Source organism: Marmota marmota, unplaced genomic scaffold, assembly GCF_001458135.2.
Source record: "Marmota marmota marmota unplaced genomic scaffold, marMar, whole genome shotgun sequence".
Lineage (NCBI taxonomy): Eukaryota > Metazoa > Chordata > Mammalia > Rodentia > Sciuridae > Marmota > Marmota marmota.
The window spans coordinates 3,859,055-3,871,122 of NW_026000079.1; the positions used below are offsets into that span (position 1 = coordinate 3,859,055).

The window sequence follows — 12,068 nt, forward strand, 5'->3', positions numbered from 1 at the left end:
AGACCCCCAAGTTAAGACCAAAAAGCCTTGGCAACTTAGTGCAGACCCATGTCTCTTAAAATTTGACAAAAAAAAAAAAAAAAAAAAAAAAAGGTCTGGGTACCCAAATGGACTTTAAATCAACATACTATAGTAACACAGCTACATCAATTCACAGTAGCTAAGCTATGGAACCAACCCAGGGGCCCTCAACAGATGAATGGAGAATATGTGGTGTATAGATACACAATGGAATATTACCCAGGCATAAAGAATGAAATTATGGCATTTGCTGGTAAATGGATGGAATTGAAGACTATCATGCTAAGTGAAATAAGCCAATCCCCCAAACCAAAGGCAAAATGTTCTAATATGTGGATGCTAACATGCAATAAGATGGGGGGATAACAGAAGTTCATCGTATTAAACAAAGGAGAATAAAGGGAAGGGAGAAAAGATGGGAATAGAAGAGTAAAAAAGAATCTGACATAACATTCCTATGTTCATGTACGAACACACGACCAGTGTAAACCCACAACTCCACAATGACAAGAATGGTAAGTTATACTCCACATATGAAGAATGTCAAAGTATACTTTACTGTCATGTATCATATCTAAAGAGAAAAATAGACATCTTCAACTAAAAAAAAAAAGACAAAAATAGGGGTGGGGATACAGTCCAATGGTCAAGTGCCCCTGGGTTCAATTCCCAGTACAGGAAAACAAAAACAAAAACCCAAAGGAGAGATTCAGGACATTTGGGGGAACCCCTTTCACCCAAGACTCTTCCTGATAGAATTTTTGCTGTGTCCCTTTCTTGCCCCCGGGTGTTTTTTCTTGAGCTGATAATAGCCTTACAGTGAGGGTACATAAATTAATGTAATATGTCCAACCTACGCGTAAAGTGAATACCCTAGGGGGTCTCCTGCAGGCCTCAGCTGTCAGTCTCGGGCCCTGACCCAACACAGGCTCACAATGGGGCTGTTGCCCTGGTGGGTCCCAGAGCCATCTCAGACCTCTCTCCACCTCTGGGTGTCATTCTTACCTGCTACAGATTTCCTCTCATCTTTTCCCTCTTGCTCCTGAGCCACGTCAGGGCCCCCAGCAGGCCTGGTGGGGTCTGCAGCCTGGGTGCGGAAGAGGTCCGAAAGCCCACTCAGGAAGGAGTGGAAGCCTCCACCCCTTGCCCTGCTGGGTCCACACTGCCACCCGTAGTGAACAGGGTGCAGTCAGGTGGCACCTGGACCATTCTCTCAATGGCATTTCCAGTTAAAACCTTAGTAGAGATCCCTTGTAAGAGGTTAAAGGGTGGTTTTGGGGAAAGGTCGAGAAATCAAGAGGTCAAGTGTCTGTCAATGAAATTTGGGGAAGAGGAGAGCAAGAGGTGAGTCCCTAGAGGACCCCAGGAAAATGGCGCTCGGGCCCTTTTGCCCTTCCCATGCTCATTGGACAATCAACGAGAGGTGGGCCTGCAGTGGTACCAGGGGTAGCACCAGGCCAGGCCCCCTTCAGGTTCTGGTCTCTTTGGACCCCTTGCTTCCCTCCAAGGCCTGCCCCACTTCCAGAGGCTCTGTGGGCTGCATTCCTGGGGGGCCTAAAAAGGCCATAGGAAGCCTGAGACACTGCCATTAAGACTTTAGGCAGTGTCAAGTGGGTAGCTGGGACCTTGCCCCGCTGTCATCTCACTAGAGTTCTAGGAATCATCCTGTGTGCTCTGCTTATTAAAACCACCCAAATTACAAAGGCCAAGCGCTTCAGTAATCAGGCTCCAGGACAACCGCACACTGAGACCTCTCCTACCCTGGACACCCACTGCTCCTCCCCCTAGTTCACGTACAAACACCCGACCAGTGTAACCCCATGACCACACGAATGGTAAGTTATACTCCGTGTATGCAGAACGTCAAAGTACTCTGTTATAAGCTGTCTCCTCGTTCTATGAACTGGGAATATCATCCCCCCTTGTCTTTACATTCTCCATGTTCCCAATGTTCTTCTATGAAACAATGCCTTGCTGGCCTCAAAGCCTTCAGCAGATGGCAGCCAAGTGGGTGAAAGCAGCCAGGCATACCCATCCTACTCTTCCTGGGGCACTTACCTTGGACTGAGGATGGCAGTGGGGACAGGCCCCGGGACAATTACATAACTGCAATGAACAGCCGGTGAGGCTGGAGAGCCCAAAGCTCCTAGGGCAGAGCTTCCAGTGCCTCTCCCTGGGGGAGGAATTCCTTTGAGTTAAGAGGGCCAGAAAAATGGGACCTGGGCTACAGTGGCCACCTCTTTGCTAAGGCCTTCAATTAAGCATCAGCCTCCTCTACCGGGAGGGGGACCCCAACATCCAGCTCTTCTTGCTGCTTGTGCTTCTGCACTAGAAAAGATGAAGGAGCCAAGCTAGAGGATTTAACTTTGCCTAGTCACTATTCAATTTCTCTGGGTTCCTCGGATGTCCCATCTCAAAACAGGTAAGAATCCAAGTTCAGGTTGTCATGACCAAAATGTCCCTCCAGGATCCTAATGTGTAGGATGCCACACAGCAGCTCAATCAATGGCAAGGGGCTTATTGTGGGTGGCCAAACAGCAAGGCAAATTATGTTAGGGTCCAAGGACTATCTCCATTTAGGTTCCCATAGCCAGTTCATTACTTTATAAGTGGATCGAAGGAGGGCAAAAACTTTCACCCTCTGCCTCAAAGTCACCCTCACCTCCCCCACAACCAAGAATTTTAATACGACCAGGAATGATTCTCAACTACACAAGGGGTACATTAAGATAACATTAAAAGAGCTACAGCACCTCAGGAGCCCAACAAAGAGAGAGAGAGTCCTGGTTGGATTTGAGAGAACAATTTGTTATAATGAACCAGAAATACAAGATTCCACTGAAACTGGGAACAGTTGACAAAATATGGTTGAACTTAAACCTTCAAGAGAAAGAAGAGGATCAAATAAAGCCAACAATGGAGAAGCCCAACAGTGGCCTGGGACAAACATGATAACTGCATTCTGGCACGGGCAGCTCCTGATCCTTTCCAGTGGTGGTCTCCCTACTGCCCCATTCCTCTCCCTGTGCTGTGTGAGTCAAACCAAAGGGCTTCTTCCTCTCGATTGCAGGTGTAAGGCAGCCCATCCCTCTGGATATGATACAAAGCCACCAAGAGGCAAGCTCAAAAATCTCATCTGAGGGTAGAAAATACACGTATCCAATCCAGCATGCTGGTTATCAATGATGTGGTATCCATGCACCTGGTAGCAACTTCAGTCAAAGCAGATACCACGGTAACCTGTTATGTGTCCCTATAGCAATGTCAATGTTCCCAATTTACTACATCATTAACAATGGAGCAAAACGTTATTTTTCAGCTCCAGATTTTCTTAACACTTCTAAGAGGCTATTAAATAGGATGTACAACAGAATTCTATCTCAGAAACCAAGGCATCAAGGAGGAAAACTGGCTCTTTCTGGAACTTTTTGTGGGGGCACAGAGAATGTCAGTGTATGATATAGGTGAAGGGGAGGCAGAGGTAGGCAAAGTGTTCTACCCACAAGGCCAACACATTCATCTTCAAAGTCTGGGTGAAGGGAAGAGGAAAACAAAACAAACAAAAAAACCCCAACTAAATCAAAGGAAAAAAAGAGTTTCATACAACACAGTATCAAAAAGTAAAAGGAACACACTAAATGCACAAACTGGTGACAGGTGAGTCCATAGCCTATTGAGATAGGTCCTTCCAGCATCAATCAGTTTCTTCTCATCTGTTATCTCAAGGTTATTTACAGATGTGGTGACTTAACAAGAGTCTCTCACAGAAGGACAGGCAGGCAGGCTTCAATCGTTGGTTTCTGGATCTGTCTGTGCCATGTAGGCATCCAACTCGGCATCCAGGTGTCCTTTAGTTTTCGACATGTACGCATCCAACTGGTTGTCCAGCTGCTCCTTGGTCAATACAGGGCGAGTGAGGGCACCTCTTCCCCTTCCACGGCCTCGGCCTCGGCCTCCAAAGCCCCCTCTTCCCCGACCTATCATGCCCCGACCTGGCCCAAGGAGGGGAAGAAAAAAAGACAGTTACAAGTAGGTTTAATGGGAGCTACGTAAATGCCCCTTAGAGCAGTGGGGCCTAGCTGAGAAAGCTGAAGGGCAGGGCAGAGAGGAGGAGAAATCTGGAGAAACAAGAAACACACTGGATAGAAAGCAACACATGGAAAGCACATATAATGAATCCCTTATTACATGCTCCTCTCTAAATACTATCTAAAATTTTTTAAATCAACAAATGGAAAATAATCGGCTAATAAACAGATTATCTCTTCTAAGAAAGAAATTCCCTAATGTTTGAGACCCCCCTCTAAATTCATAATTAAAATACATAATAGATAATTGAATTTAGTAACAGGGAGGTAGTAAAAAGGGCACAGAGAATCAGGGATGCGAAGGCAGACATTCAAATTAAGCTTTAATTGATACCCTCTGGAAAGTTCTCTCCTTAATTTTATTAAGGCTAATGAACTGACTCCATGTGTCAGGTTATTGAGGGTTTCTCTTTGACACAGACAATGTGATTAGAAAAACATGCTGAGTACCAGCCTCTTTATCTCTGATTCTAGGCACCTCACGACAAGGTGGTTATCTGAGAGGTAGTTTCAATTCACTTAACAAAATACACCCAGCTTTCTGAAGAGTCATTTTAATCTTCCTACCCATGTGATCTCTCAAAAATCAAGTTGAGATAATTTGAAAACAACCTATTTCATCCTGAAACCAAACTACCTTGCATTTCACTAAAAAAAAACAACAACAACAACAACAACAACAAAAAAACCCCAAAAAACCCACATAGTATATAATGAAAGAGAAAAAAATAGCCCTTGGCTATCTAATGCCCTTTCCCAGTTAATATCTTCTTTGGCAATGTCCGGGTTATAAATTATGAAGACCCACAACACACTTTAAAGGAATGAAGCAAATACACACAGGGGCTGTTCCGCTTGAACAGACAGTGGTGGGAGTTTCTCACTAAATTCTAAGTCAGAAAGCCCCCATGAGATTTGGCAAAAACACCACCACCAATCCCCCCCCCCATCCCAATATGGGTTATGAGATCAAAAGACAAATATCAAGACCTCAAAGGTAAGATTATCAGCAAAAGCCAGTTAGTTAACTGACAGTAATATCATTTAATTTCCTACCTTTATCAGAAAAACTTCTCTGGTTCCCCATAAGCAGAAACTTCACTTATTTCAGAGCCACTGCTCAGCGCCAAGTCCCACCCTCTTCGACTTTCACTCCCCATGCTGGGGATGGAACCCAGGGCCTCATGGTGCTAAGCATGAGCTCTACCACTGACCTATATTCCCAGCCTCTTACTACCTTCTTTCTGTTCACATTTTTTGTGTTTGTTTGTGTAGGGTAGTGGGGATTGAAGCCAGGGGCCATACCCCCAGGCTGCCTCCTCTATTCTTATCTGAGTTAATGTGAGGTTTTAAGCTAGAAGATGGGCATGTGGTAGTGAAGGGGCAGAAATAGTAAAAGACAAAATTCCAAACTAACCACTTTGTTATTTAAAATTTTAAAAATTTAAATCTGTAAGAACCTAGGGGAACACTGCATAATATCTGGTTCTGTAATATGTACCTGACTGGCTCTTAGAAAAATTATGACAGACTTTCAATCTACCAGCATGTGAATTTAGGAAATAAGCCAGTTTCAAAAAACAAAACAAGACAAACAAACAAGCCTGCCTGTGACTTGAAGCTGTGCAGAAAGGTGGCTCTGAGTTTTTAAAGGAAGGAAATAGGGGGAGCTACTCTCTGAAGTTGGTAGCTGACTAACCTCTACCACCGATTCCGCCACGACCCATAGCTCCACGCCCTAGGCCCCCTCTCCCAGGACCTCCACGACCTCGAACACCACCTCTTCTTAAGCCCATTCGGGGAGCTACGGCTCGTCCACCTCGGAGCAGGTTTTGACCTTGGAGAGGAGGCATACAATGTATATGCAGGTAAATCCAAGAGAAACAAAAGTAGATTCTAACCAAAGGAAGGCGGTGAGGGTTAAATTAAAGTAATTCAGTTAGTTTGTAAGCTGGGTAGGGCAAGCTGCACACTTGAGAGTGTGACCAGATTAAGTTGCTCATTATTTGTATCAGTTCAACATTTCTGACCACAAATCCATCTTGGGAAGTTGGGAGTTAATTAAGTACATACTTTTAACAAACTTAAAAACTATACAGGGAATAGAATAGCAGTGCCCAAATTACAAGATATAGGTTAAGTACTATTGGTCAACTTTTCCTCTCTTTCTTTCAGATGATTAACAGTGTTGTGCTAGCACCAGGAACAGACATGTTTAGTTTTTGATATAGGCCGAAGACCCATACATTTCTTTATTTTTTTGGTGCTGGGGATTGAACCCATGGCCTCATATATATGCTAACATACATTTCTTAAACTTGACTTATTTCTACAACTTGAATGTGCTTTGATTCAAGCAGCAGCAGGGTGCTTTAAAATGAAATGGAGATGACATGAATTACCTGTTATGCAGGTCATAGCCTCTCACCATTGCACATTACCAGAAAAGGAATGGTATCAATAAAAGGCATGCAGCACTACTAAAAATGTGATTTCAAAAGTTATTAATTATACTAATACAAATTTAGTATTAAAGATGTTAAACAAATGTGTCCATAAGCAGCCCAAGAGAAAAGGAAAGGGGACAGGGCCCAACAGTTATCAGGTACACAAAGCACTGACCTCGGAGCGACATCCCGCCCCTAAGCAGGGTTCTGGTGGCACGTCCCCCACGTAGTCCTCCTCTGGATAAGCCTCTCTGGATTATGGGCAGACCTCGTCCTCCAATTGCTCCCCTGGCCAGAGCCCCTATGGGTCGGCCTAACCGTGCCTGGATGTTACTCTTACCCAGGCGCTGCTTTAAGCTCTTCTGGAAGAAAAGGTGTTGGAGGATTGAGATCAAAAAAGCAATTCAGTGAGAGGTGGCAATTCTAAGTGCAGAGAAAAGGAAGCAAGTGAGATGGCGGGAAATAACCTGCTGTGGGTATCATTAAGGATCCCAAATCAGAAACCTTTGTTCTCAGAACATGCTATAAAAGAATTCCAGAGCATAAACTCTAAGAAGCTTCGGTATGACCTCATGAAATTGGCATCACCACAAATCACCTCACTGATTTGGCTATAGAAGTCATATACCATCAGCTGGAACTTAGGTTTTAATAAGAACACTTGCTGTTTCTGAACCCCAGGTTGACAATGACATGACTTAATTCATACCTGCCCAGGAACTACTACTGTCTTCAAAGGCTTACTCAAACACCACAGGAAGTTCACCACACTCTGGGCACAATTTAAATTACAAGTTCATTTGAATTCTTTTGACTTAAGAACAAGATTGATTTTTCAGTCAAAGAGGCCAGTGTGCTCCATTTTTCCTTTGAGTATCTATCTCCAGACGGTCCACTTTTTACCTTAAGATGCAAATAAACACAAGAGTCAAACTTCCTTTCCTTAAATTTCTTAGAAATCCATAATTCCATATCTACACTTGCAAACAGCTCCCTTAAGCCAATATTATAACTTTTAATTCAAAATAAACAAAAATATATCTCCAGAGAGCCAGCCAAACTGTTAGAATTAACACAGGTGAACTTTAACCACAAAGGGGCACATATGAGGACAAGGACATACTACAGAGATAGATTTTCAATAATCTGTTCTCAAAAAAATAAATCCTTGAGGATCACATCTTAAAAAATTCTTCAAAAGAAATTTCATCAATGTAGCTTTGAACACACAACCAAGGCCTATTTTTCTACAACATGAATGTAAATGAAGTTTATGCACACTCAGGTTCAACCCACAAATAACTTGTCCCCCTCTGGCCAATAGTAGCCCTCTTGTGCTGTGAGGCATAACTTCCTAGCACAAGATAAAGATAACAAGCCGCTTCTGATCAGTAGAGAAAGACATCTAGCACAGGAGGTGCAACCAACTTTAAGGGACTGTCCTCACTCTTCTAATTAGCACACAATTATTTTGTTTTTGTAGTGTTAGGGGTCAAATCCATACCCTTACGCATGCTCTACCACTGAGCTACACTCAGAGCCCCAGCACACGATCATGAGGTCAAGACTATATTCTGTAAGTGCCTCATGTTCAGTTTTCCTGAATATATCGATTCTCCTGAGTTCTATGCTTCAATGAAGAACTACACAGTGCCTAGAGTTCTCCTCCTATCCCCATCCCTAGCTGCTACCAATCTTGGCCTCTAACATTGATAGGACACTTAAGGATGTCCACTATACCACTGGTTTCCACTCTAAAGCTGCTATCTGAGACAGCCACTGGACACATGTGGCTATTGAAGCTCCTCCACAGCACTAGCTACATTTAAAGTTCTGAATAGCCGTATGTGGCTAGTGGTTACTGTACTGGACAGCGCAGAGCATTTCCATCATCACAGAAGCGTCTGACAGTGTTGCTCTGGAGGTTACTTCTCGCACAGCCTATATTGAAAGCTTCATGCTGAAAGGTCCTTTGTTGGTGCCTTTTGCTTCTGGCTTTCCTGAGTCAGAGATGGATCCAGTCCTACAAGGCTTAAGGTAACTGAAGCAGAAAGCCTTGTTTATTTTTGGTCAGTGAGCCAGTGGTTCAGAATAAGGGTGGGAGGGTGTTATATTTAACTGCTGAATTTATGCACAGCCATGCAGTGCTACCAGTTAAAGTCCTTACAGTTGCATGGCATCGCCCTCCGGACGCCCAGCCACAGCTTGGACATATCCTTCCACAGCCAATGTCCGGACTTGCATATAAAGTCTATGAATAATAAAGAGCAGGTTTTATTTCAGGTCTGAATAGATTTATCTCTTACTGGAAATTTGAAAGAGAACCTCACTAATTCTTAAGTTAGCTACTCAGAACTCTTGCTCTAATGTACTGATAAAACTTCAGGTGCTGTGGAAACAAAAGTCACTATACTTTTTGTATATTTTAGCACTGAAAACTTTTGACTAAGGCCAAATTCCCTGTATAGGGAAGAATAAAATTATTTCCCTAGGATATAGCTCACTTAACAGGAAGTAAAGGATATTTTGAAGATCATCTAAACACAAATAGTTTCTTTCCTTCTCTTTTTTTGGGCAGTGCTGGGGATCAAATCCATGGCCTTGCACATGGTAGGCAAGTGCTCTTCTTTTGAGCTATACCCCAACCTGAAACAAAGGTTCTTTGTATCAAAAAAAATCCATTAAATCTACTTTTAGGGTAAAGGACCAAACGTAAGAGATTAATAGTCACTGATAACACAAACAGGCCACACAGATGGCAAACTCCCTAAAACAGAAATAATAAAACATTATTTATCAGTACCTGCCAAAATTGGAATTCTCTGAACTTCCCTTTCATAGAAGCTTCAGGTTTGGCCCTGAGCCTCTGTCATCATCCATGGCATCCAGACACCCTCAGCGGACTGACTGACACAGACCACCAGCTGCTTCAGAGCATTAAGACACATTCTCTCACCTGCTTAAGTTTTAATGCTGCCTGGACAGAGGGTCTATTCTCCATCTGCTGGGCCAGTCTTCTGTTTCTGGCACTGGCTAGCTGCTGTTGTTGCTGCATCGAAGCTCGAATATTCACTGGCATCGGCTGTTTGTTCTTCAGCATATTAGTAAAGCTTCAAGGTCGAACAAAATGGATGTTTAAATAAAAGCTTTATTACAAAACATTTATTGGCATTTTCATGGCTTGCTAGACCAGGAGCTCCAGATCCCACGAACTTTTAAGTAAAGTGGTACGTTTAGATCAAGGCTGATGTGGGTTAAAGACTCCTCTGTTTCCACAAAACTTGCAAGAATCAGAAACTTAGAAATGCAGCTAAGTGCAGCACAATCAAAAGTGATAACAAGGGCTCAGGTAACAGCTCTTAAGAGAGGTGGAAAGTATGAAAAACACGCAATAAGCAGATATGATGACAAGAGACAGAAGATGTAGTTTCAAAGACAAACAAAGAAAGCCTAAACTTTGGGAACTCAAGGGTTCAGTTTAAGGGCAAATACGAGGAAGGCCTAGAGCATCTTCAAAGCCAGGGAAATCATACATCCACATAAATTTTAGGAGTGTATCAATTTATAAATACATGTTGCTTAGGAACATGTGAATATAAGTAATTAATGTTCTACATCCTCAGAGATAAGAAGTATATATGCTTCAGAAGAAGCAAAAATAGACATTTTAACATCAACTTGATAAAGATTACTGGCCAAATATACTGAATGAACAAAGCTCTCAGATAGAAACTGCCTTTAAATACCTTTTCTCAGTTTCAAAGGATCATTTTTTCCAATTCCAAGTGAGTACTTTTGAGAAATATTAGTTTAATCATTTAAGAGCCTGTGAAAATATTTCTCTATTATATCTGACATGGTTAAGCTTAATGGAATGAGACAGAAGAACACTTAACTGTTAAAAGAATTCAAAACAAAAACAAACTAAAAAGCAGAATGGAAAGAAAGTGAAATGGAGCAAAGCAAGTGCCTCTTACAAGGCCCAGGAATGGCATTCGAGGGCCTTTGGACATATTCATGGCTTGCTACCTGCCTCTTACAGGCCAGACACAACACTGCTGGCCTTGGACTGGGCAGCAAGCCTTTTGCAGCCAGGGTATATCATGCTACCGTGCTGCACCACCCCTGTATCAATGCAAAAAAAAAAAAAAAAAAAAAGAAAAAAATTGAAGAAAAGAGAGGGCGCGAGGAGTCTTTTTAAAATACATCCCACCAGATAAATATTTCAGACAGCTTAACATAAAAATCTACTGTTATGGGGTTTTGAAACAACCGCCCAATTGGTTTTGTGTACCACATTAAGATGCAACTAAGAACAGAGGTCTGTAGCCTTCTGTTGGTATTTAGCTTACAACGTTTTTGTGCATTGGACCCCAGGGCCATTTAAGTAATGTTTTCTTAGGAAGGAGCTGAAGTTGCTGTTGGCTGCCTCACCGCTCATTTAGAGACATCTTGGTGGTGCTTTTTAGCACAACTTTCGGCGCTGATTGTGCAGCCATCTTCAAATCCCGAGAATCTACAAAGGATGACATGCAGAATGAAGAAATCAGAATAATGGCCACTTTATTTCTAAAAGGTACAAGTCCAAAACAATGAATGAAAAGGTCTATGTCACTGATTATTGAAAATCAAAACTCATTATAGGAGTTTATGAGTGTTGTCTCAAATTATTAAAAATTTTAAGGCCAAGGACAGCAAACATCTGCCAAAATTGTTTAAGAGTCTGGCTTTTAGCCTGACACTGTGGTACATGCCTATAATCCCAGCCACCTCGGAGCCTGGAGGCAGGAGAATGACAAAAATTAAGCAACTCAGACCCTGTCTCAAAACAAAAGGCTGGGGACATAGGTCAGTGGTAAAGTGCCCCTGGGTTCAATCTTCAATTTAAAAAAAAAAAAAAAAAAATCTGGCTTTTAATACAGAGAACCTTTTTCAACCTTGGCTGCAAAAGACTTGGCTAAGAAACGTTTAAAAATACAGATGCCAGGGGTCCAGACCAGTCTCTGGTGGCAGGGGCAGAGGCCAGGGATCAGCAATTAGTGGGAAATAAGCAGCCTAATGGGCAAAGTTGAGACCCACTGATCCAGGGAAGACACACGGGCATGCCCAGTTTCAGGGGCCTTGGCAAGGGATTAGGGATTTATGGGATTGAGTGGGAGAGGTTTCCTAAATGAGCATTCATATGGGAGTCAGCTCTCCAGAGCCCTCTCAGACTTTAACCCTAAAGCCGCCACGAGGTCCACCAGTCCTCGTTTAAATCCCTACCACTGCCCGGCGCGGTGGCGCTCGCCTGTAATCCCAGCGGCTCGGGAGGCTGAGGCAGGAGGATCGCGAGTTCAAAGCCAGCCTCAGCAAAATCGAGATGCTAAGCAACTCAGGGAGACCCCGTCTCTAAATAAATGCAAAACAGGCAGGGACGTGACTCAGTGGTTAAGCACCCTGAGTTCAATCCCTGGCACCCCTTTCCCCCAGTAAACCCCCACCGTCCCCAGCGCCTGTCTCTTATACACAT

General features: G+C 43.1%; 1 protein-coding gene across 6 annotated transcripts in view; it reads right to left on the reverse strand.

Moving 5' to 3' along the window:
- Positions 1-2,808: 2,808 nt before the first annotated feature.
- LOC107156774 (chromatin target of PRMT1) overlaps positions 2,809-12,068 on the reverse strand; it is a 9,695-nt gene continuing 435 nt past the window's right edge. The window contains exons 2-7 of one of the 6 annotated variants that reach the window (XM_048814815.1): positions 10,991-11,072; positions 9,513-9,666; positions 8,724-8,807; positions 6,732-6,918; positions 5,809-5,946; positions 2,809-4,013 (exon numbers count right to left, since the gene is read on the reverse strand). In XM_048814815.1, coding sequence (XP_048670772.1) covers positions 3,808-4,013; positions 5,809-5,946; positions 6,732-6,918; positions 8,724-8,807; positions 9,513-9,666; positions 10,991-11,055 — 834 coding nt within the window. In that variant the 5' untranslated portion in view covers positions 11,056-11,072 and the 3' untranslated portion in view covers positions 2,809-3,807. Of the gene's footprint in view, positions 4,014-5,808; positions 5,947-6,731; positions 6,919-8,723; positions 8,808-9,512; positions 9,667-10,908; positions 10,928-10,990; positions 11,073-12,068 lie in introns of those variants that run through there. The other 5 variants (XM_048814814.1, XM_015502876.2, XM_015502875.2 and 2 more) reach the window with 5 other exon arrangements.